Raw genomic sequence first — 25285 nt, forward strand, 5'->3', positions numbered from 1 at the left:
TGCTCAGCTCACGGTACATAGTACGAAATGTAACAAATTAATCAACCACATCATCGGTCTTAGACAGATCCTCCGAATAGAACTCCGCAAGCGCTCTAACTTTCAGAGCTTCCTCCTCTGCTGCTCTTGTAACTTTTCTCTTTGTTTGCATGCACCACATCCGCTTAATATATAATATTATTGTCGTTTAACATGGGCTACGGGAGCGGCGCTAATCGTTACTGTAAATCACGTTAGTTTACTCAACGTCTGTCTACTGTAGGCTACGTCTACTGTATGCCTATGTCTACTACGTCTCTATGTCATGTAAACAAATTAAAAATGTATATATATTTTGACATTGTGTTTGTTTAGTGTTTAGTAATAAAACCATAACAAATATTACGCGTACTTCCGTGATTTGTTACAATATGGAGGCCTACATTAGACTAACTTTTCCACAAATGTCCGTTTCTCCCTGGGCCCTGCAGTGATTATGCAAGAGTCACAGCTCAACAACTTCCAGCAGAGAAAACTCAGCAGTCCTCTAAGGAGTAAGCACAGGGTCCAGATATTTGTATTGTTTAAGTGTATCCCAGCTGTAGGACAGACAGGAACGTATGTACCATTTTTAAGTCGTATGTGATTCATCTCAGACTCAAACCCTTACAACATACCTTTTCTCCAGAGGGGGAAGCCCTTCCACTCAGTTGTAACCCTACCACATCGGCGCCTCCTCCTCCTCAGCCAAAACCTAAGGCTACTTGGGTCACTATTCTCCTTATTCACGTCGCGGCCATATTGAAAACGAAAACGAGGCTTGGTTGGGTAAACCCGACCGGAAGTCATTATCTACCATACAAAGAGTAATGATGGACGGAGAATGGACCACAAATCTTCTGCCCTTGCTCCCTATAACCGCGGCATTAATAGATTATTTTTTGCAACTCACCGTCAGCATCAGATTGTTGTCAGTGGTCGGAGACGTAGCGATAGTTGGAGACTTAGCGATAGTTGGAGATTTACTGGTAGTTGGAGATTTAGATTGTTTGCTGTTGTTAGTAGTAGGCTATAGATTATTTGAGATAGAGTTATGGAGCCAGTTAGGAAGAGAAAGTTGCACAAAGCACTTTCGCCCCCTTTTCACTGCCCTGCACTTTCACTGACCAGTTGTCCAAGAGCACTGTCACTACCCTTGGTTTTACAAACGTAGGCTACTGACCAGTATTCCAAAAGCACTTTAACTACCCTCTGTTACAACAGCATACAGAAGAGAGTAAAGATAATTTGCAGGCATTTTTATCCAAAGCATCGGATTGAAATGTACTTTTGCCAGGAATCGAACCTCCCTTAACACGCACAAGCTTGAGATGACATCCCTAACCATTGTGCCACCATATAACTTTCAATCTACATGTCAAACAATTATTAGAAAATGAAGCCTTAAATAGAAAAAGAAAGCCTTTATTGTCATTGTATTCTCATACAACGAAATTTGAATGAATCGAGGTAAGTTTTTTTCACCATACGTTTGTGTGCATGTTATTTTAGTAGGTCTTGCGCACCACAACAAATTGGGCAAATTCACTGTCCCGAGAAAATCTTTCCTACACCGTATTTCTATTGACCAGCAGGTGTCACTAGAGAGCGAACGAAGCTTCGAGTAGTGAACCTTTTTTCAACACGGCTGGAAAGCTTCGAAGGTTCATGAAGCTTCATTTCGCCATCACTAGTTATAACTAAAGATAAATCAATAAACAAGCAAAACCAACCAGGGCCCCATTCGTCATAAGGGTTGAAGCTAAGTTAATCAATTGTCCTTTTAGGCCGTTAACATTAGCGAGCTGATTGAGAACAGCAAATATCCGTTCGTCAACGGCTCATCCGCCTCCAAATCATGTGGTTAATTTCAAGTCGCTATGAATAAAAGTGTCTGTCAAATGACTAAATGTATTAATAACAAATGCAATAAATTGAAGCAGTGAAAATAAATTGTCTGTATTTCTCTCTATTCTTATCATGAGTCCACCTTAATCATTTTCTACAATAATGATATGCTATGGTGTACTAATAACACTCATATAATTATAAGTGCTTTGTTCTCCGCATCACCGACACTACAAAAATTTACCACTTGCAAAAAAGCGCAAGACAGTCAATGTTCGACTGTGGTGTTTGCAATAAATGACTCGAGAAGGTCTTGTAAATTAATTATTCCTTGTCAGGCTGAATCGGTAGCGCTCATACAAGAACCCATCATGATGGAATAATGGATCTTGGCGATCGCAAAGAACTCTCTCCCTACGTTAATCTAACTATCTAATATCAGTCCTTGGTCAATGGGATCCCTCCTTTTTCCGGGGGTGTGGCAAGTTTATCCAGCTACACTTAAGTTAGCCTGCCCTGGAGCAGGTTAGTGCTAATCGATATGTAACTATGGTGATTCATCAGAAGTTGCTTCCACAGTTGTGTTTTGTTTACACCAGTTTTACCTTCAAGTGAATCTGGATCCACAGTCTTGGGTGGAGCACCGGATATTTTATAGCATGCACTTATGACTGAACTGTATGATCACCTTGTGAGTGGATAAAAAAAAACACCTCTCCATTTAAACCAGAGCAAGCAACTTCATCTCTGGAAAATGTAGTTTGTAAGTATACTGACATGCTTTATATAAGCACTTGTAGTGAGCATGTGAAAGGAATTGAGAATGAGGAAAATGTGACACTAGCAAACTCACTAATTCTACACAAGTGGCCTGAATCTAGAGCTAGTTCTTCAGATTCGCCCGAATCATGTTGGGTATAACTTTGAATCATGAGAACAGAGAGTTCATCTGGTGTTTCTATGAATAGTTGAAAAATGTTTCATAATAATGAGGACACTACTGTAATCTGCCGAAGAGGAATGCGTCGTTTGAGATCAAGTTAGGACAGGACGAGAGGGTGGTTGTGTAGTGAGGATTAATAGTGATACAATGGTTAGCTGGCTTCCTCTTTTTTTTTCCCGCCCCAATGACTGCCGACACAGACTAAATAACCACATAAAGATCAGTCAGTGAGGGCACCAGTAGCACTGTGAACCAGGGCATCATCAGTACTAGAAGCCCACTGGAGGTTAAAGATATAGAGATAGGTCTCATGTTGTCTCTTAGTCTGAGGATATATTCTTCATCATGAATGACATCTACCTTCCAGGTGAGTTACTATATTACCATACTGCTGTGACTACCACGTCTATAGTTATCATGGCAGACAAATAGAAACAGTGGTGTCATTTTTTCTTTTAGCTACTTTTAGTACTCTGAACAAAGAACTGACTCTTAACTACAGTATTGACATGCTTTTTTTATCAGAAAACAATTGAATCATCAAGCTTCTGAGAAAAAGAAATGACAACACAAATATTTCACAAGAATGTAGAATTTGATGACATTAGATGACTTGACTGGGCAAGGCTACTGGCTATTCTTTCCCAACTTTTCGAATAATTCAGAAATAAGGTTCAAGAATCAACAATCAATTGACACATTAGGCCTTATCCTGGAGAGGAATATTGATCCTGATTGATTCTGTTTGTTTGTTTTTGTTTGGGTGTGTGTGTGATAGTCTTGCCCCAGCTGTTCCTGTACATTTCCTGTACATGTCTCTTATAATACTGCATAAATGCAGTTCGGTCCTTCTCTCTTGTTGGAATTGTGCCAAGATGATTTCTGGAAATGAACCCTAGAAGTTGTTTTGACATCATGTTGGTTATTCATTTCGAATAATGCACACCCGGAAGATTTATGTACAGCAAAGATTTTTTTTTATAAATAAAAATGTATTATAAATAAATCATGTTTCATTATGTTTAGAAGTAATTTATGGTTGTATGGTCTGAATGTATATCTAGTCAACCCACTGCTTCTGACAATCCACATTTAAATTTAATTTTCTCTGTTTGCCTGAATATGCCATTTAATATTATGCAGGTTCGTAATATGAAATGCTTAGTATTATATTGATGGAATATAACTCATGGCTAACATGGCTATCATTTATGTTACTATATTTTTACAATACAGTGAACTTGAAATGCAGTCTGGCCTTCACTCTGTTATTAGGTAAGGATGTAGAAACACTTCTATAAAAAAAGTCTGAAAGTCTGAAAGATTTGGTTTCTGTCATCCATGTATGACAGAAACCAAATCTCTTCATCCATCTCTTGCCCCCTCTTTACCTCTCAAAATCTCTAAGCAGTTTCTGTAGCCTTAGCCAACATTAGGCTCATGAATGGGACTCATCGGTGTGCTGGAAGAGTTGAAGTTCTTCATGATGGTCAGTGGGGTACCATTTGTGGAGGTCAAGCCTGGAAGGGCAAGAATCCTGAAGTGGTCTGCAAAGAGCTTGGCTGTGGGAGAGCTCTTCCGACACAAAGTTCTACCAGAGAGGTATCTCAGCATGTTTGGCTTGACCAGGTTGAATGTGATGGAAAGGAGTCTACACTGAAGTACTGCGGCCACTGGCCTTGGGGGAGCCATAAGGATCGCTGTGAAAACAGCAATGCAAGGGTTCTCTGCTCAAGTAAGTGAACATGGATGGCTTCTGACTTCACTCAAATCACACTCTACTCTGTGATTATTGTAAAAAAGGGTGAGAGAAAATGCAACAGTGTTGGTCCTATTACACCCATTTTGGAAACTCCAGCTCACTGCATTGTAAACGAGGCGTGTTAGCAACAAAACTAATATGACATACAGTCCAGGATAGGGTTTTTCATGGAAAAGGTTAAATAGGCTTCACAGTATTTATGAATAGTATCTATGTGAAACAGCAACAGTACAACATACACGTGCGTCATCCTAGCTAGCCACTGTCTCTGAGCTGGTCATAGCCCTTAGTTCAGTTAATCAAGGTCACTCCTTGAAAGGTTTCTGCTATTCTGTAAACGGTGATAACTGTCTAAGTCAACAACAATTTTGTTTCAACAAAACACACTCAGCTCAGTAAGATACAACTTAATATTTAAATTGCAATACTCAGTAACACCTCGACTCTCTGCCTCCTCATTTTCAGACGTCCCCGATTCAGCTAAGGCAGTGAGGCTGGTGAACGGGTCTGATGGCTGTGCTGGCCAAGTGGAGGTTTATCACGAGGGACAGTGGGGCGCCGTGTGTGATCATAACTGGAATATCACCGATGCTGAAGTGGTTTGCCGAGAGCTGGGCTGTGGCTATGCCCTCGAAGCATCCAAATCTGCACGGTTCGGACGGGGATCAGGGAAGATCTGGTTAGATGAGGTGAATTGCAATGGAGTGGAGCCAACACTGAAGAACTGTAGTCATAGGGGTTGGGGAACTCATGACTGTTCACATGCTGAAGATGCTGGGGTGGTCTGCTCAGGTAGGTGATGACACTCTGCTCCTGATCTACTATAACCCTCCTTTTATACAGGGGGTTTCCTCTTATGACCACGTATTAAGTCATGAGAAGTTGTCTGCATATCAGTGTATTTTAATGACCTGTTCCTCTTGTCTGCAAAGACTCAGTCGTGTGCCTGTGTAAAGTGTGTATATTACAGGTAGTTGTTACTGAAGTGATTTTTGTTAAATGTAATTGGACTTAAAGTACATACAATCTTATGTGTATCTACATGTATGTGGCCAGAATACTTGGGAGGTTATACACAGGACATTTTCCAGTTGTAATATGCTTCATTTCCTGGGTGTAGCTCTGTGAAAATGTAGATCACACTGTGACTGCTGCTGTTAGTATGCGGTTTGGCTAAGGCTACCTGCAACTTCCTTTGTGCTGAAACACATTTTTTGAAACTAGGTGTCATTTTTTTAGCCAAACTGCGCACACAAAATGCAAAACACATCACATCTCCCACTGGCACCTTTGGAAAGAGATATTTTCAACTCAGCAGTCATCAATATCACAACAAATGTCCTCCTTTGGAACTGTTATATGTCATGCATTTCAAGTTCAAGTTCAAGTTTATTATCATTTACTCATAAACAGCATTTATCAGTAATGAAATTCTTTGTGCTCAATGTCCGTTCAACTTAGAGAATAAATAAATGGAGAATGGAGTATCCAGCATACATAAATAAATAAATACTGGAGAATGGAGAAAAAGGGTAGGAAAAAGAGAAAAAAATTGTAGTGCAAAAAGATATTTCAAGGACAGTTCAGCATCCTGATGGCATGTGGGTAAAAACTATCCCTGTATCTGCTGGTACGGGACCTTATACTCTTGTATCGCCTTCCAGAAGGCAGGAGGGAGAAAAGACTGTGGCAGGGATGACTAGGGTCAGAAATGATCCGCTTGGCCTTCCTCCTGCAGCGCTGGCTGTAAAGGTCCTGAATGGATGGCAATGCAGTCCTTGTAATACGCTGTGCAGATTTGACCACTCTTTGTAGTGTCTTCCTGTCCTGGGCAGTGCTGTTGCCAAACCATGTTGTAATTCCACCAGTCAGTATGCTCTCAATGGTGCAGCGGTAAAAATTGGTCAGTACAGTGCAGTCCATGCCAAATTTCCGCAGTCGCCGCAGAAAAAAGAGCCTCTGTTTCGCTGTCCTTGTAGCCACACCAATATGGTGTGTCCAGCTCAGATCCTCGCTGATATTGATACCAAGAAATCTGAAACTTTTGAGTCTCTCCACAGCTGTATCCCCGATGTGAATGGGTGCATGTTCTCCCTGCAGCCGCCTGTAGTCCACTATCAACTCTATCACACTATCAACACTATCAACTATCCTGACACCAGGATGTCATTGTTGCCACCTCTGCTCTGTAGGCAGACTCATCACCATTCTTGATGCAGCCGATAATGGTGGTGTCATCAGCAAACTTAATGATGGTGTTGGAGCTGTTAGTGGTTGCACAATCATAGGTGAACAGGGAGTACAACAGTGGGCTTAACACACAACCCTGTGGGGCACCAGTGCTGAGTGTTAGTGTTAGGTGATGCTACCTAGCCGTACTGCCTGTGGCCTGTCTGTCAGGAAGTTCAATATCCAGCTGCACATGGAGGGACTGGTGTTCAGGTCCTGTAGTTTCATGATGAGCCTGGATGGTACTATGGTGTTGAAGGCGGAGCTGAAGTCGATGAAGAGCATCTGCACGTACGTGTTGTTCTGATCCAGGTGAGAGAGAGCAGTGTTCAAGACCAAAGCTACAGCATCATCTGTAGACCTGTTCGGCCTATATGCAAACTGGAGTGGGTCTAATGCAGGTGACAGGCAGGATGTAATGTGGTCTTTGACTAACCTCTCAAAGCATTTCATCACAACAGAGGTGAGTGCGACAGGGCTGTAATCATTGAGACAGCTCACTGATGGTTTCTTAGGGACTGGGATGATGGTGGCCCTCTTGAAGCTATTGGGGACGACAGACTGGGACAGGGAGTTAAAGATGTCACTGAACACCTCTGCCAGTTCAGGAGCGCAGGCCTTGAGAACACGGCCAGGGATGTTGTCAGGTCCTGGAGCTTTATGCACATTCACTCTCCTGAATGACTTGCACACATCAGTCACAGATACCTGGAGAGGGCAGCTGTCTTGCTCCAGCAGTACCTCTGACCTGGTGTGAGACTCAAATCGAGCATAAAAGGTGTTCAGCTCTTCTGCAAGAAAAACAGAGACCTCTGCTGGATGGCTCTTTCCTTTCTAATCAGTGATAGTCTTCAACCCACTCCACATGTCTCTGGTGTTGGATCCTGTGTAATAAGACTCCACTTTCTCTCTGTACTGTCTCTTTGCCAGCTTGATGGTTTTTCTGAGTTCATATCGGGCTATTTTGTACTCACATGGGTCTCCAGAATGATAGGCTGCTGTACGGGCTTTGAGTGCTGAAGACACTTCTCCATTCACCCATGGCTTCTGGTTTGGAAAAGTTCTGACGTTCATTCTCTGTACAACGTCATCAATGCACTTGCATATATAGCCTAATACAAATTCAGTGTATGCATGGATGTTAACAGCGGCATCCCGAAAATGAATTTGAATTCAAAGGCATTTGAATGGCAGTGCCTTAAAAAGGCACACGTTTTGCACAAAAAGTGTTTCATGAAATTGAAAATTGAGTGAAAGGCTGAGAATTAGCTTACAGTTTTACAAATTTGGTGTCAGGTTTTATGGTTTGAGTGACATATTTCAGAAATTGTGTGACATGCAAAACCTTTGTGTGTAAGCAGTTTTTTTAAATGTATTATACAGTGTTCTTGTATGACAAATGTCTCTCTGCCTACTTCTTCCTCACCATATGTTTTGTCAGTATACATTTAAAAAAAAAAATTGTTTTACTTTCCACATTCAGTACTCATATGAAATTGTTAGCATGTAACTTGTATGATTATACTCTCTCCCCAGCCATCTCTCTGCTTGTTAATGCTGAATGGTGCTCATGTGATTCTGTCTTAGCTGTGAGGCTGGCGAACGGGCCCCACCGATGTGCAGGCAGAGTGGAGGTTTTCCACAATGGAGAGTGGGGAACAGTGTGCCATGACTTCTGGAACATGACTGATGCTGCAGTGGTCTGTAAAGAGTTGGACTGTGGGGAAGCCATTGAAGCGCCACATTCCGCTCATTTTGGGGAGGGAACAGGGAGGATTTGGCTGGATGATGTGTTATGCACTGGGAAGGAGTCCTCACTGATGAGCTGTGGTCATTTACCTCTGGGGAGCAATAACTGTGGTCATAACCGGGATGCTGGGGTCATTTGTACAGGTAAGTTACAATAGAATCCTTCATATATTAGATCTCAAACAAACGTTTCAGTTTCAGGTGACTGAAATAAAATCTTTCTGTTTTCAGAGTGGATCACTACCATGATAGAATGCGAGGTAAGCCTGGAACAACGGTCATAATGTTTACAAAGCATAGGAATTGGGCCATTCATTATGTTCAGTAAACATTTAAAGTCCAGTACAATATGTATTTTAACTAGACAGCTTTTCAGAATGCTGCAGAATATTCCATTGAATGGAAGATCCCAACGTTGTGAGGTCCAATATTTCTTCATAATGACTGCTGAAATGACTGATGACCACTGCCACTGGCAACCATTTTGTGCTTCTGATTTAGATCTTTCATGTTATTGGCCAAGTAGTCCATTCGGACTGACAATTCTTGATGCAAGATGTATGTGGTCTGCAGATTTCGATAGAAAATTCCCCAACATGTGACATTTATCCTACCAATTTATGAAAACATTTAAATTAACTCTCTCCCTTGTAAGTCACTTTGGACAAAAGCGTCTGCTAAATGACTAAATGTAAATGTAAATGTAACTGGTAATCATCTCCCGATGGGATGGTAGATGGGATCTAGAAAACCATTAAAAATAATGTTTTGTGCAATTTCGTTTTGGCAAGTAAACATAAAATAAGCAGTTACTCCAGTGTGTGTCGGAGTCCTGATCAATCTGTCGGGATTTCTTTTTCAAGAATGACCGACGAACTATAATTACCTCTGATATATGTACTAATTATTAGAGTACATATATCAGAGATAATTATAGTTAGAGTCTAATACAAATACAGCACTCCTACTTTGTGTTGTGTTTCTTGCCTTTTCAATCAATTCCATATTGAGTCACTTTTCTGGTAATGCTTATAGAACCGAATTCTTCACTGTGTTTAGTTTAGTCTCGTCTAAGTGTCGTGCATTTGGTCCAACCCTAAATTAGCAGTGTGACAATCAGTAAGGGGAAGTCTGTTTCAAAACCAAGGGAAGTCCCATGTTGCAATAAACGTCTCTATGACCAAAGCAGTAACTAACACTATTTTCACAAAGGGTTTTATTTATTTCTGTGTCTGTATTAAATGATCTAAACAGTTAAACAGTTTTCTAATTGATTGAACATTTCAGAGCATAGCATTTGTGATTGCACAATATTGTTAAAATACACTTTGTAATGTTTAAAACCCCAGAATAAACATTGTAATCATTTCCCCATTATGAAATTCTCAGACTTTTACATTGCATTGTTGCTGGTGTTGTAGGATCTGAAGTGTAAACTCCAGTTTCTGCGTGAACTGCAGGAGAAATCATATGTGTCCACAGTGCTTCCAGAGCAGGTGAGTCTCACGTTAAAGTGGTGTCAGCCTGTCCCTGCTTGTTTCACAGTTTCAAAAAATGTTTATGGTGACGAGAATATATGGACAATAAAATGGCATGTTTGTTTTTTTTTTTTTTTTTTTTTTCTGGGGGCTTTTCTAGCCTTTATTTCGGAGTGGGCTTGAGAAATGAGCCTGGGTCCTCATGGGTACTGGACCTGTGTGTGGTGTGGGACGCTTGTTTTGATACTTAGGCCCTAACTCAAACTTGTGGTCGTGTTTCTTCACAGTCTACACAATATTACAAATGTATTCCTCTTTTAGGTAACAGTTTGGGATTTTCGATTTTGTTGTTCATCTCACCACAGGTAGTGTCAAACGCACTGGATAATTTACTGAATATTAACCAACGGAATCTGACATTACATGGGGGTGCTGTGCTTCAATCTGCCGAGTGGCTGGCGTCTACACTGGTGCGACCGAGTCTCACCAACAAGACCATTACCACAAGCGCCACAGGTGTGTGTCTGACCAGGTGTTTCCCTCCAACCATAGATGGCATGACTGGGCTGTGTGATTGATAACTCTTCCTTTGTTACAGAGTTACAAATTGTGAGCATTGGACCGAATTCCTCTCGAACAGGACCCTCTCAACTGAGGACTTCTGATGCTCTTCTAGACATTGACCTCCTTGGAATCGCCCAGAATAACAATGGTACTCTCATGCCACACACAATTCCAGTTAACTGGTGTTTATTAAGACCTGATCTATTCTGTCAGTACTTCTTCATATCACGTGTAGGGTAAATACATTTCTAGCATGAAACATTTTGAAAGTTGCTTTGGGATGCCAGGCTACTCCATACAAAGGACTTTCTGTCTGTTTAGCCCCTAGCTTCTCCACCTCTGGATTTATATCCTGCTACCTCCTCTCCAGCATGCCTTGCCCTGTGTTTTACAAGTGGAACAAACTTTCCTAACCTGTCGTCTAGGTTCTGCATCTGTGGTACTGATGTCCTACAACAATATGCAGGATGTCCTTAAGGCCAGTCTCTTCAAAACAGAAAATGATACAGTTAAGACCATGTTGTCCAAAGTAGTATCCATCATCTTACCAAGAACTCAGGACAAGACACTAACTGATGGAGTGAACATCACCTTCCAACACGTCAAAGTGAGACTCCAGTTTGTTTCACATGCCAGTTTTAACAGTGTTAGAATCTTTGTTTCACTCAAGCTGCAATTACAATTTCATCTACACCTACGCATCACTTGCACCACAGTCCCAGCAGATGCTGTTGATGGTCTGATTTTAGAATGTGATCGAATCCAGTGCCAGTATTTCTATATTTCCTCCAGGTGAAATGAACCCCTCTTATTCATCTAGCCCTCAGGTCCAACGGGGGAGGTGTCCTGCGTGTACTGGAATGTCAGTTCTTGGATAGAGGACGGATGCCAAGTCAGCCAAACCAACCCCGGATTCATTGTGTGCACCTGTGTCCACCTGTCCACCTTTGCTTTGATCATGCAAACAGAGAATAATTACCATATTTACAAGGTTGTTATGCAACACAGTATTGCTGGTTATTGTGATTTCTCATTTATACAAAAAATATTATAATTATTATAGACAAATTATGATCATTTGATTTTCAGAGAGATCCAATCTTGGAGGTACTGAATACCGTCTTGGTGTCCATCGGGTTGCTGTTCCTGATCGTGGCTGTGTTGACCTTTGCCCTCTGCCATTTCAACCCAAGAGTGACCAACGCAGCTCGTCTGAACCTCTGCACCTGCCTGCTGCTAGCTCATTTCTTGTTCTTGTGCACCCAGAACTACCTGCATCTTATCCAGCCTAACCAGGTGGTTATCATTTGCAATAACACATGTTGGGCCTTCATTTGAACTATCACCTATTACCTAGGGTGACCAGACGTCCTCTTTTACCCGGACATGTCCTCTTTTCGAGACCTAAAAAATGCGTCCGGCAGGGATTCCAAAAGCGTCCGGGATTTTGCCTTGTGTTTCTCTGGGTCTTTCACAAACTAGTTTTTACGCCCTTACACGTTTTGGAAAAGATATCTCCCTTACGTTACACCTTCTTGCGCGAGCTCTGACTGTAGAGAGAACTGTCATTGGTCGACCGTCTTCCCAGCGTTGCCAGATATGATAATTATCCTCCAAATACGATCATTTTGAGCCTACCAAAATTACCCTAAACTAAATGTCAGCATTAAAAGGGATGTGATTATTATCAATCCTATAATGTTGTAAACAACCCTAAACATTCGTCCAGTTTCATACAAAGAAGATTGGTAGTTGAAATCCATGTTAGATGGGCATCTCCTCAGCCATCAGTGCGATCAGGATTCAGTGGTGTTGCAGCTAGCAGGCCCTAGCAGAAGCTACTCGCTTAGCAAGCTAATTTGAGCTAGTTGTAAAGCTAGTAGACTAGGCTAGTAGATCCTATTACTTGTTGCTAAATCGTTTTAATTAAAATTAGTGCTGTCAAACGATTAAAATATTTAATCGCGATTAATCGCATTTATGTCATAGTTAACTCAAAATGAATCGTGATTAATCGCAAATTTGTATCTATTCTAAATGTCCCTTCGTTTATTTATTTTTTCCATCATTTTATTTTTATTTGAATGCCCTTATCAACTTATAAAAGTGGATTGGCTTGCTTTAGGCAAATGTTTTATTTTATTGAAAACCAACATTGCCAAACAGGGCGGTACAAAATAAAATTATAAAGTGCACATTTCAGGTAAACAAGGACTCAGCCTATAGTGCAGTTAAACCATGGCTTAATATTTTCTTTTTTTCAAGTTTGCTGGGAACAGCAGTCAGGCCTCTTATTTCAGAAACAATGAACCGTAACAGTTAGGTTACCAATAAAAGGTAAGCCTACTACTACTTTGCTTTCAGCCAGCTGCCTGTTGACATTTTCAGAATACAGTGAAGCTCGCTTCTTTTGCACAACACAACTTTTAAAAGTAAACTTTCCATTCAGAAGCTTTTTATCATCCATTTTGCCGTATCGCGCTCACCATTCACTCAAACCGTAATGTTAACCTACTACACAGTTTGCGAGGCCAAAAAGAACGTTAATCTAAAAAAAAAACTTGCGTTAATCTCGTGATAAAAAAAATTAACGCCGTTAAAATGGGTTTGCGTTAACGCCGTTAATAACGCGTTAAACTGACAGCACTAATTAAAATATAATCTCATTCTGAACTTTGACGTCGGCTCTATCTACAATGTCATTCATATTACAGTACAACTGCAATAATTTCCGAGTCGAGTTGAAAGAAGAAATCCCTGAATAAAGGCTGTGAGAACCTTGTTGCTCTCTCACGCCTTACCATTCACTTTCACCAATTAAGTTTGGGTGGTATGAACAGCAAAGCTATCCTACCTACCCGTCTAATATAGTGTAGACTACAATTGCAACTTTGCAACACGAAGATGTGAAAAAGAAGCTTGTTTTGACGTTTTTGTCGGCGGTCATATCACAAAAAAGGTTTCAACTCGCAACCCTGTGAAAGCTGCCAAGGATGTAGCCTTGGTTTTACAGTTGAGCCTACAACTAAACAAAATAATTATCAAAGCAGTAGCACTATGAGGCAAGATAAATCATAAATCATCTTTCATAGTAATTCATTTTTTGCAATTAAAATTTTAAAATGGAATATAAAAGATAGATTAGCAAAGATGAGTTTTAAAGACATGGGTCTACACAATTCCAGAAAATAGACTTTCACTAGAATGGAGAGAATCAGGTGGGTCATTCATTCCTCTACCGAGGCACAGTCTTGATTATGACTGATAATTGTCTTTGCTTTTGTAGCAAGAGATCACAATCACAATCAAGAATCATTCATCAAAGGAACATGGAACAGAGGATGATTAATCATCTAAATGACCACTGTTCTATCTGAAAGTGTGCAGTGGTACACTATCCAGCCTTGTCAGTACTAGCTATACACGGAACGCCAATCACAGCCTCAGTGTCCCCTCAGGTGCTGTGTAAGGTGCTCTCAGGGGTCCTGCACTTCCTCTTCCTGTGCTGCTTTGTGTGGATGTCCATGGAGGCCCTGCTGCTCTTCCTGTCCGTCAGGAAGCTCAGACAGGTCAAACCCAATGATCGGGCGGGGCCACACTGGAGGTACAAGCTCCTGATTGGCTATGGAATTCCACTGGTCATTGTGGCCGTGTCTGCCGGGGTGATGCCAGATGGATACGGAAGTCAGCAGTGAGTAACAAGATGGGAACAGCAATTGCAAAACTATAGTTTGAAGATGTTGAACTTGTATATAGATGTATATTTACGGTATTTGTCTTCTGCGTAGGTGCTGGCTCCAGACAGATGATGGGTTTATATGGAGTTTCCTTGGTCCTGTTTGCGTCATTATTACGGTGCGTATGAAAAAGGGATAAAACTGGCAACAGAAATACACTGGGAAACGTGATGTAACTGAAACTGCTGTCTGCTTGCCTCTGTTACCAGGGCAACATCATACTCTTCGTTGTCATCACGGTCACTCTCCACTCCACTCTAAAAGAGGCACGCAGTGATGTGTCTAAGGTGAAATACAACAGGTAAGAATATTTATGTGTATAGGGGAAATTCCCACTGACACAAACACACACATTTACAGACACACACACACACACACACATGCATCCAGAGCTAGACTACATACACACAAACAACAAACACAATCACAGCTCATAGTAAATAAATGTCACACTGCATTTATAGGCTTCTTGATATTCACACAGCTGTGTGTGAGGTCTGTGGAGGTATTAGAGATTTACCTTAACAAAACATGTCACCCTCCATTGCAGAGTCCTGCTGTTCAAAGTCATGGCTCAGTTTGTGATCCTCGGTTGCCCCTGGATACTTGGCCTGTTCACAGCCAGCAGCAAGGTCTTGGAAGTTATCTTCATAATTCTCACCTCGCAACAAGGGACTTTCATCTTTCTTGTCCACTGTCTCCTCAATGAAGAGGTGAGTTAGCCTTTATCATCTGCTCAGTCTGCTGTATATTAAATATATATTTGATAAAATCCCAGTGTATCTGTATCAGATCCCTGGCTTCTTTTGTTTCGAATTCCAGAATACTCATTGTTCCCTCTCTCAACATCTCCCCTTTCTTCCCTTGCTTCTCTCCCCAGCCCTATGGTGCTGTCATAAGGTTTATAAGAGGCTCATTTTCTTTATAGTTTGCGCCTATTTTTGAACAGTAATGGTGTCACTGGCATGTAACATTTAACATGTACATGTAACATTATGTAACAGTTAGTCGACATGTTGTACAAAAGTCAAACTCTGGTATTGGCAACAACGTGTGTGAGTGAGATGTACTAAGTAATAACTAAGAACTAAACTGCATGCGTAACACGAGCCATGTTCTCTTGTTCTTCCCAGGTGCGCCGTCAGTACAAGCTTTGGTGGCAGAAAGTGAGTCCATCTAAGGAGCCTGGGCAGACCACCACCTCCAACTTGGTATTAAACGAGTATGAGAGTGCCAGCGAGAGTACAACATGTGGAACGTCAGGCCCACAAAAGACACAACACGATTGAATCTGAAACATTAGGCTCCCTAAGGATTGTATTTTGGCATTGAGGAACATTAGCTGAAAATACTTAAACTACAGTCCGAAACTGGTACTGAGGATATACTTTCTGTAAAATGCAAGACATTTACCATAAGGGCCGATAAGACCACTTCATTTTATGTCCAAGTTTTATTCTGAGGTAGAAATATGCCACCTTGGGGCTTGGGATGGGTATCGTTTTTTTTTTTCCGATACCGGTGCTAAACCGATTCTTTTAAAACTATACTGGTGCCTAAACGGTTCCTGAACCGATACATTTTTTTTTTTAAAGCACAAAGCGACGATTGACGACATTAAAGAAAGGCTTTTTTTATTGCCAAGGCAATTTTTTTTCTTAAAATTGAACAATATATTAACTGTTTAAAGTATATTATCAATATAAATACATACAAAACACTTTGCTTCCAACTACAGCTTCAAACTTTTTAACTTCAAACTATGAACATTATATTAACTGTAAACAACAGTTTATAGTATACTTAAATCAATATAAATAAATACAAAAAACAGCTTCAAACTTCTTTTGCAAAAATATCAGCATACTTGCCTTTGGAGTCAAAAATGTATTATTTTATTTGCATTTATTTCATGAAATTTCACCATTTTATGATTTGTTTATACCTATCTTTTCTATCTTGTTTATAGTTAATCTTGTGACTTGAACACACTGAGTACGAGAAAATGTGTACTGCCCCTTTAAGAGACTACCATAGGTTAAGTTTAGCTGTCATCTCCGTTTATTTTTCAGTCTTCGGTTGCCGATCTGCCGTTGACTCTTGCCTTCTCTCCCCTCTTTTGACACAATTGTTTTGTTACATTTGCTGCACGTCGCGATGTTTTATTCTTTTTGTGCGAAATACAGCCACACTTTTGACCGTTTACTTTTCGGTATTTTCTCTGTTAAAAGATTGATGGCTAGTTCTGTTTGTGCTTGCTCTGTGAAATGCTGCCTGCTCCTTACTGTCAAAAGACTGTTGCTATGAAAACACCAATGAGCGTGAGCGACACAGGACAAAGTTTATATTGGGAGCTGGGGCAGTTTTACATGTGCCCCACGGAATCTGCCTAGCGACCCTGTTCAATTGGCTCAGGCACCGAAATGAACCCTCCCTGAAATTATCACACAATGCTCGTGCTGGAGAAGTTTGAAAAATATCAATATCGCCTGCAGGCTTCATGTATCCTAACATGCCTCTGCCTGAAATGTGCGCTATGAATTAATATAGTCAGAAAAGGTACGTAAGAATGTTCAACTCTCCTATGTGTTCTTCACAACTTCTGGATGTAGATGGGTCATTCATAGACTGTCCAAAGCCATATCCATAGCATTGTGATAACCCTGGTTTTCACTGACTGACACCAAGTGCCCGAGTAATGTATTTAAGCCCCTGTACTTCACCTTGAGTACTTTTGGCCTTTCATCTTCACAGTTTGGTAGACAGATATGTAAAGCTCTGTCGTCTTCTACAAAAACTTATCCTAGCAGGTCATTACTTAGTAAAGCTGCAGTAAAACTTAAATTAATAGCCAGTTAATAGCAACCAACAACAAACTCCAGGGCTCTGTAATCAACCATATGAAATTCAGTATATGCCTGCCAGTCATTTTGCAATATAGAAAGGAGCAATAAGACTCACATTTTGCTTTCTTGCACATGTAAGATACATTTAAAAGGCTACATACAGTATAAAAACTGTCAAATGGAAGATAACAAGCAGTGTTAGATGCAATGATGAAACGCAACTGTCAGATAGAAATGTACCAGACAGTCAGCAGATCAATGCACTGGGTCAAAGGCAGTTAGACAGTTGAAATGTGGAAACCACGTAAGTCGCAAGAAAATATGATGACAGCAGAAAAGTAAAATACAGAAGTTCTGTTAAACGGACAAAGTCCAAAAAAGGCAAGAAAGCACCGTGCAGGGTGGACAGACGACCAAGACATCGGCTGAAGGCCACATACCACTAAGTGACATCACCACTGGGCCAATAAAAGATCGAACATATCCTGAAGCTGACAGAACGCGCCTTCTCCAGCTTTTGATGTATCACTGTATTGAAAGCTGTATTGCTATTATTATTTGCCAGTAAAAAACTTGTACAACGATCGTCTTGTCCGGTGCCTCCTTCCTAAACCAGCACGCAAAGAGAAATACTTAACACACAGCAACCTAATACAAAGCTCCTCAACCTACCAGCTCTAAATGGCCATCTTCAACCCTCTCCACCAAACATCTAGTACGTCATCATGTCCTTAGTACATATGTTCATCATGATTCGGGTGTCAGCTTATTGCAGTTCCAAATATATATGTTTTTTTTTCCACTCCATAAGCTGTTTTAATATCAAAATTGCAAATATGTCTAAAGTGTATTTTGTTTAACATAACCATGTAATATCTTTATTTCATTGTATATATTATATTTCATTATTTTCCATTTTATCTTTTCTATCCTTGTCTGAATACTTTTGGTTTTGCCTATTAGGCTACCTATGTATGTGCATTCTGTAAATGTAGATAGGCCAACTTAATTACATTCATGAATATCGCAAAATCTTGCTGTCAATCACTAGTGCTTTATGGGTTAACCTTGCACGCATAATAAACACTTTTTTGTAAAAGGGTTTTATTATTTATACCTTCGACTAGAAAGTAATTGAAGTCAGCTGCCATACTGTTCTTTTGGAAATTCTAGTGGTTGGTTGTCACTGCAAAATAAAATGATAAAAGGACAAACTGATTGCAATCTTTGTGTCTGTGGTAGAAAACGTTTCAGCCTTTTCCTCATTACTGCGCAGCACCATCTGACTGTCTTTGCGAACACACCCCGCTTACTTGTTACCACAGCAACTTGACGCAACTTGTGACAAGCTGAAGCTGCCTGGTAGCAAGCTAGCTAGCTCGTTTGTAAATGATTTGAGGGTAAAAACAGTAACGGTACGGTATCCCATTTTCTAATTATGTACATTTAAAATCTCATTATTTTGAATCAGTTGTGTATTGTATTTCACGATTGTTGTACGATAACTGTCCTAGCCAGCTACTTCTGGTTTCTTGTCCTGCTTGCTAACGTTAGGCTATAGGTAAAATGATGTTCTTCAAAGCTATCCTAGTTATGATAGCAAGCCAAGTTACCTTGTTTTCTGAAAATAACCCTGTCTGGTGTGTCAGATGGAGCATCTCAGAAATGGACACGGGGGACTCTGGAACTGTCCACGAGCGTCCCAGTACAGCAAGGAAACTCAAGAAATGCTAAAAAGTAGGTGAATGCCTGTGCATATGTTTATGATATGTGTAGGCCTACATTACACTAACTTGTCCACAAATGTCCGTTTCTCCCTGGTCCCTACAGTGATGATGCAAGAGTCACAGCTCAACAACTTCCAGCAGAGGAAACTCAGCGGTCATCTAAGGAGTAAGCACAGGGTCCAGATATTTGTATTGTTTAAGTGTATCCCAGGTGTACGGCAGACAGGAACGTACGGTATGCACCATTTTTAAGTCGTATGTGATTCATCTCAGACTCAAACCCTTACAACATACCTTTTCTCCAGAGGGGGAAGCCCTTCCACTCAGCTGTAACCCTACCACATCGGCGCCTCCTCCTCCTCAGCCAAAACCTAAGGTCATCAAGACATCAGCGCCCCTGGCGGCCAAACCACTGAGACGGCAGGCTGAAACGTGCAAAGCGGGAGACAACTACAAAAGGGAGATGTTCCGCCCCAGTGCAACACGTATGCAGTGCGCCATTTGGTGCTAACATTCTGTTGTCCTATAATGCTAATCACATGCAGTGGAACATTATTTTTTAATTATCTGGGATGGATGCTCTAAAAAAAAATTGTGTACTCTGACCATGTTCTCTGAGAGTCTGTATTGTGTTCACTCTTTCAGGGGATCTGGAAAAAGAGAAGAAGAGATTGCAGAACATCTTGGCGGGTGTCCAAGAGGACCCCAAACCCAAAGGGTCTAGGAATCTATCAAAGGAGAAGTCTGTAGAAGAAGAGAAGGATAGATTTGAAGAGGGTGAGAAAAATACAATATATAAGATTGATTATTTAAAATAAAAAAGGGAGCAGTGTGTGATTCTGGTCAAAAGTTGTTGATATTTGAGCCCAATAGCCAATGAAATTCCCTTCCATGCTTCTAAAACAGTGTGGTGACTGGCTGGAATAGTGTATTTCTCGGTCGGTCCAAGCCACTTTGTTTGTTTTCCATTTACATAGCCAGTACGAACAAACACTGGAATTGTTTTGACAGACACTCAGAACAGAACGCTAGAGGACCATGAGGAGAAATGTGCTGAATTTGACAAAAAGTGTATTGGATTTTAATCTTTTAATCTTAGTCTAATCCATGGAAAGGAGTGCAGGTGAAGATGTGAGGTTATGTTTAGAAATATAATTGCTATCAGGATGTACAATGTCTTATCAACAATAAACTACATGAAAAGGCAAATTCAATTTAAAAAGTGAAAAGGCGTAATCATGAAGCATAAATTAAGTACACATACAGTCTCTTGCCACTATGAGATTGCATGTTGTGTTTGAGTATTAACATTTGTATGTTTTATATCATAGTTCTGGAGGAGATTGAAGATCGGAAACAGTTCTTAGAGGAGATGACCTCAGTTGGGATGGGTCATCATTACCAGAATGTCATCAATACTGAGATCTCACAGGTAACCCAGTTAAACCTTAGTGATTAACCAGATAATGATGATTTTATTGAATTGTTAAGAGCAAAAACGCAGGAACATTGCTTCAGATATTTGTTTTGATATGACTGGTTATTTCCATTGAAAATGGAACTTCAACCACAGGAGTTATTTTCACATGCAACAAAACTAAAGCTACTGAACACTTCTCAACCAATCAGTTAACTGGATACGATAGCAATCAACCAATCAGATAACTGGATACGATAGTAATCAATGCCATACTTAATTATAAAATGCAACACTGTCAGTAGCTCACTGTTAGAATTACGTCAATGTCCATCATGCACCAACTAACTTATTGCACTTGACCCGGCTGTCATTTCACAGAAAATTCGGGAGCTGGAGTTGATCGACAAGGCTCGCAGTGCCTCATTTAAGTCCCTCTTAAAAGAGGAGAAGAAAGGACAGAACTTCAGCAATGCCATTCACTCCCTCTGACACTTTTGGCAACAGTTTATTCAACGCATAAAAAAGACACACTGCCTTTTTTTCGTTTCGTGTTATCACTGACACAAAACTTAAAATATCATGGAGCCAATTTAAAACCTTTCAGTATGGACTTATGGATGATGGACCATCATCAATAGACTGGGAATCAGAAAACCCCCCAGATATTATCCTACTTACCAGTATTTCTGATTAAGAGCATTATTCAAATAAGTATTTCATTTCCTATGTTGTACTTGAGTGTTTGTTATTTTGTCAGTTTTGTTTAAACATATCACAAAGCTATAGGCCCATAGTTGACCGCTGCTGCTGGGAAGCTGGCTCCTCATTACGACTCATTTGTGGAGTGGCGCCCCCTAGTGAATAATGTTCAATGCTAAAATCTAGCCAATATCTTCTGATGTGAAGGTTCAAAGTTCACGAAATTTGACACGCTACATCGCTACCACTTTTTTTGAATGAATCTCTTCAATCACCCCTACTGGACCCAGTCATACATCTACAATGTGTTTGCAAGCCATAGCCCTTTCTATCAATCTGTTTGCTTTTGGTCAAAACTAAATGGTAAATAACACCTTCACAAAAAAATAAATGCTTTTTCTCATCCACTTATTTGGTTTGAAAAAAATCATTCATAGTGATGCGATACTTGACAGCTTAGTACATTTTCATAAAACAGAAGTTGTGATTATAAAAAATGCAAGGACAGTAGAATGTCAATTTGATATCAGATTCATCTTTGGGGGTCTTTTCTTAAGAGGTGTTTCAATTTGAAAAAGGTCTCTTACACATTAGAGCACAGATGTATCAAGCACACAGATGCATTTCTCTCAGTATAGTGAGACAATAAGTCCACCCAAACCTTCAAATCCAGTGATGAGGATCTCAGATATGCACATGTACGCGCACACACACACACACACACACACACACACAAACACACAAACACACACACACGCAACTTGGCCTCTAACTATAAACTTGACAGGTTAATACACACAATATTTGATCAATCTAAGAATTCGTTTTTGGGAAATTAGATTTTATGTTTGTGGTAGGCAACAGTTATTACCGTTGTAGGAAGTTATTGCGTTTGTGGGATTTTTACATTTAAAAAGTGCGGATTTGTATTACGTTTGTGGGTGTAACATTGCTTTTCAGTCTTCATTTATTAATTAGACATAACACTCCTGTCCGTCCCTGACCGAGACGGACGGTTCACTTGGTCCCCGGGCGCTGAGAAGCTGCCCACTGCTCCTGGGGGGTCCCGGAGGAAGAACGTCCCGAGATGGGAAAAAAGCAGAAGACGAATTCACTGCGACCTCAGGCCTGCGTGTGCGTGTGCGTGTGTGTGTGTGTGTATGTGTGTGTGTGTCCTGTCTCGCCTCCATATATAACACGTGTGTGTTGCACTGAGTCGTTTGTGCAATAAAAAACTGACAGCAGTCAGCCTTGTTTGTTTTGTAGCCTACACTTTTAGAATTTCATCTACAATCCTTTTGAAATAAATAAATAATAAGTGATAAAACATCAAAAAAGGTCAATTATGCATGGAATGTATATGCATACTGGAAATATTTTTCTTTTCTTGTCTCCTCCAGAAACAATTGCATACATTCTCGTAATACATGTTGTCATGCAATTACTGGAAATATACCAGTTATTTTTGACTGTTTCTTCACACCTTATGCTGGGATATGAGATGACGCAACTGGTAAAAATTGCTTTTGAACTGAACATTTGGACTATTATAAGATTTCTCTTTGTATTAAAATGTATATGTTATACGTTTTGTAGTGGTGCCATCTTTATTTGTATAGTTTTGTTCCTGTTTAATCCAGAAGTCACCATGCTTAGACTGGGGGTGCCTCGATATAGGTTTTCTACTTGTGTCTCATTTGAAAAGTTGGATCTGTCATGACCTGCTGGTGGCCTTCACAGAGGAAGAGTGGTCAGAGGTGGTCCATTGATAAGTTCTCTGAAAGTGGCATGCTCAATCAGTCAACCCTGGAACTTTACTTTCCATCAGGGCAGAAAGTCCTCAGAGTGAAGGATTCTAGACAGGGCAGCATCACACCCTTTGAAGAGGGCATCATGAGTGTCCTCGTGAGCAGGACATGTGGAACTGTGGGCAGACAGGAGAGTGGCCACGACACCTTTTGCCAATGGTGATGTTCTTGGTGATGAGCCACTGGTTGATTTCCTCCACCTAGTTCTTTTAGGCAGATGTGTCTCCACTCACACAAGATGAAGTAACTATGAGCTGTGTGGGCTTGCAGTGGTGTGAGGCCTAAAGCATTCTCTGGCATTGGAATTGTACTTTGGCCCAGACAGGCTTCCCAGTGCTTAATATTGTTCTCAGGTTTAGTGGTACACACGCTTCTACTACTACAAGATGACAATGATTGGAAAGTACACATACAGTACATACACATCATGCTATTTCTGCTCTAGAGGTATCTCCAGCTGGTTATGAGAACGTCGAGGCCATTACAGAGCCTGTACAACTGATCTCAACATCAATCCCTGGGAAGTGATTTTTATTTCATGAATTCCAGAACAAACCCAAGAATGAATGAGGAAATAAGAACCAAGGCAGGAAATTAAACTTTGACCTCACCCTTGTTGAGTGAAATCTACAGTAAACAAGTCCTCATGGCTAACGGCATAGTTTTGAGAATGGCCTTAAGGTAAAATACAGTTTTGTGATATTGTCAGGTGTACTACATTGTCAGTGTTTGTGTGATTACGTTTCGTAATGGTTTATAAAACATTATACTCCCCGGCCTCTTTCCTGTTGGCAGTATGCAAGAGAGAGATTCCGAAGTCCCCAGTAAGCGATGCCAAGCTTCTGTCATCTCTTTTTGCTTCTTCTATCTCAAACTTTGGGCTGTGTCCATGGAACAATTTTAGGCTCAAATGGAGAGGCAGTTGTTGCCTTTAATTTGTCTCCATCGTGTCTGATGTCTGCCATCCTTATTTAGACTTATTCTGAATGTGATTTCTTAAGGATAGTTGTAATACCGATGTATCAATAAATACTCAGTGTGACTGAACTCTATTTTTGTACCTGGTCACACATATGCTGACAATTAGTTCTATTTTTATGCAGTATATTGTCTCTCCTTCTTCTTTTTATAGGTAGGAGTAGAGTTGATGTCCCTTTTCTAATTGTATCAGTTTCTGGTGGAACTTGTATTTACCTTTTTAAACCTTATTCTGAGTGTCACTGACATGGAGATCATTGTGATAGTCATGTGGTACAATTTAACGTGGTAAATTGAAACATGAATTCATAATTCTGAAAATACTTATAACTCTTGAAATTCTATTTTGTAGCTGATAATGAAGACCTTGTCAATGTCTAGGGGAAAGAAGGAAGACTGAGACAAGATGGCAAGACAATGAAGAATGTATTTGGGGAGAGTGTATTAAAGAGATGGTTAAAAGACATAAGAAAGAAAAAGATGATGAAAGCCGAGTTGCTAGGAGTAAAAAAGAGTGAAGAAAGAGTGAAGATTAAGATTGCCACAAGAAACACAGCTGAATACAGTGGGGTCACTGTAGCACAAGAGGATCTTGAGGGCACACTGAAACATGGAATACAAAATTAAACTGAGATCCCCGAGGTCACCAGGCAGAGGAAGAGAGAGTGACTCTGAGCCCAAGCTGGTCCTGAGGCAGAGAGGAATGTGACCAGCAGAATCATCTGGAAGACATGTGTCCTTGCCGTGATCGTCATACTAATAACCTGCTTGTATTTGTGATGCATATACCAGCATTTATGTGAACCATGACACATTGAATGACTTTGCAGGTTTATACATCTCTTTGTATACAGCTATATTGCATGAATCAAATCTGCCCAAAAAGCATGTAAATGATATCAAAAATGAAAGTATGTAGAGTGATGAATGCCTCCAATAAAGGAAACACACTCTTATGACTTATCTGTCACATTTGTATGATTGCTTGCTTGTGATGTTTTGTGGTGTCTTATATCTATCCGTGAAGGTCAAGGTGCACCTTCTATTTGAATTCTAAGATTCAAACTATCATTAATAACCTATGGCATTCTGTGCTGTCTGTATCAACCTCAGCAAAAGGATTTTGCAGAACTTTGTTGCATGTAGATTTTGATGCAGGAGAACCACTTCGCCTCAGAGATGGCTCCAGTTGCCTTTACTCTATTTTTGAATGTGTGCATTTCCTGAAATAAAGAGCTCTTGTCCTATTTAGTTAATTGGATAACCCACGGGTAGACATGTCTTAAACACCACTGTGGGAGTCATTGTAAGGTATTTATGCTGCCATGTAGAGGTGTGACAAAGACATCCATTGATGTTAAGTCATTAAGCGCCAAATGTATAACCTATTCTGTGAAGGTTTCTCCATGTACAGAACTATCAAAATACCCAAACATACATGTAGAGAACCTGTTTGTTCTGGTTGGTCCTTTGAACCTG

The 25285-nt window shown here is 40.4% G+C and overlaps 2 protein-coding genes across 3 annotated transcripts in view; both read left to right on the forward strand.

Annotated features, from left to right (window-relative positions):
- Window positions 1–15996, forward strand: part of LOC105913221 (adhesion G protein-coupled receptor E1-like) — a 28224-nt gene extending 12228 nt beyond the window's left edge. The window contains exons 2-17 of one of the 2 annotated variants that reach the window (XM_031563568.2): window positions 3096–3176; window positions 4046–4084; window positions 4218–4544; window positions 5037–5363; window positions 8388–8693; window positions 8781–8809; window positions 9971–10045; window positions 10393–10543; window positions 10626–10739; window positions 11017–11198; window positions 11412–11582; window positions 11681–11887; window positions 14050–14282; window positions 14380–14446; window positions 14538–14629; window positions 14879–15996. In XM_031563568.2, coding sequence (XP_031419428.1) covers window positions 3155–3176; window positions 4046–4084; window positions 4218–4544; window positions 5037–5363; window positions 8388–8693; window positions 8781–8809; window positions 9971–10045; window positions 10393–10543; window positions 10626–10739; window positions 11017–11198; window positions 11412–11582; window positions 11681–11887; window positions 14050–14282; window positions 14380–14446; window positions 14538–14629; window positions 14879–15050 — 2514 coding nt within the window. In that variant the 5' untranslated portion in view covers window positions 3096–3154 and the 3' untranslated portion in view covers window positions 15051–15996. The remainder of the gene's footprint in view (window positions 1–3095; window positions 3177–4045; window positions 4085–4217; window positions 4545–5036; window positions 5364–8387; window positions 8694–8780; window positions 8810–9970; window positions 10046–10392; window positions 10544–10625; window positions 10740–11016; window positions 11199–11411; window positions 11583–11680; window positions 11888–14049; window positions 14283–14379; window positions 14447–14537; window positions 14630–14878) is intronic. The other variant, XM_031563569.2, reaches the window with a different exon arrangement.
- Window positions 15997–16710: 714 nt separating this feature from the next.
- On the forward strand, window positions 16711–21402 carry c26h22orf23 (chromosome 26 C22orf23 homolog). Its single transcript, XM_012842263.3, has 7 exons — window positions 16711–18589; window positions 18824–18911; window positions 19005–19067; window positions 19207–19386; window positions 19547–19678; window positions 20233–20333; window positions 20700–21402. The coding sequence occupies exons 2-7, from the start codon at window positions 18824–18826 to the stop codon at window positions 20808–20810; spliced, it is 675 nt and encodes a 224-aa protein (XP_012697717.2). The 5' UTR covers window positions 16711–18589; the 3' UTR covers window positions 20811–21402.
- Window positions 21403–25285: the final 3883 nt, after the last annotated feature.

Source organism: Clupea harengus, chromosome 26 (assembly GCF_900700415.2).
Source record: "Clupea harengus chromosome 26, Ch_v2.0.2, whole genome shotgun sequence".
Lineage (NCBI taxonomy): Eukaryota > Metazoa > Chordata > Actinopteri > Clupeiformes > Clupeidae > Clupea > Clupea harengus.

Bases quoted from the DNA above. Each gene is read 5' to 3' on its own strand.
- c26h22orf23 (XM_012842263.3), top strand. From the start codon at position 18,824: ATGGAGCATCTCAGAAATGGACACGGGGGACTCTGGAACTGTCCACGA. The intron at 18,912-19,004 runs GTAGGTGAATGC...TGGTCCCTACAG, and splicing joins AACTCAAGAAATGCTAAAAA to TGATGATGCAAGAGTCACAG. The intron at 19,679-20,232 runs GTGAGAAAAATA...TTTATATCATAG, and splicing joins GAAGGATAGATTTGAAGAGG to TTCTGGAGGAGATTGAAGAT.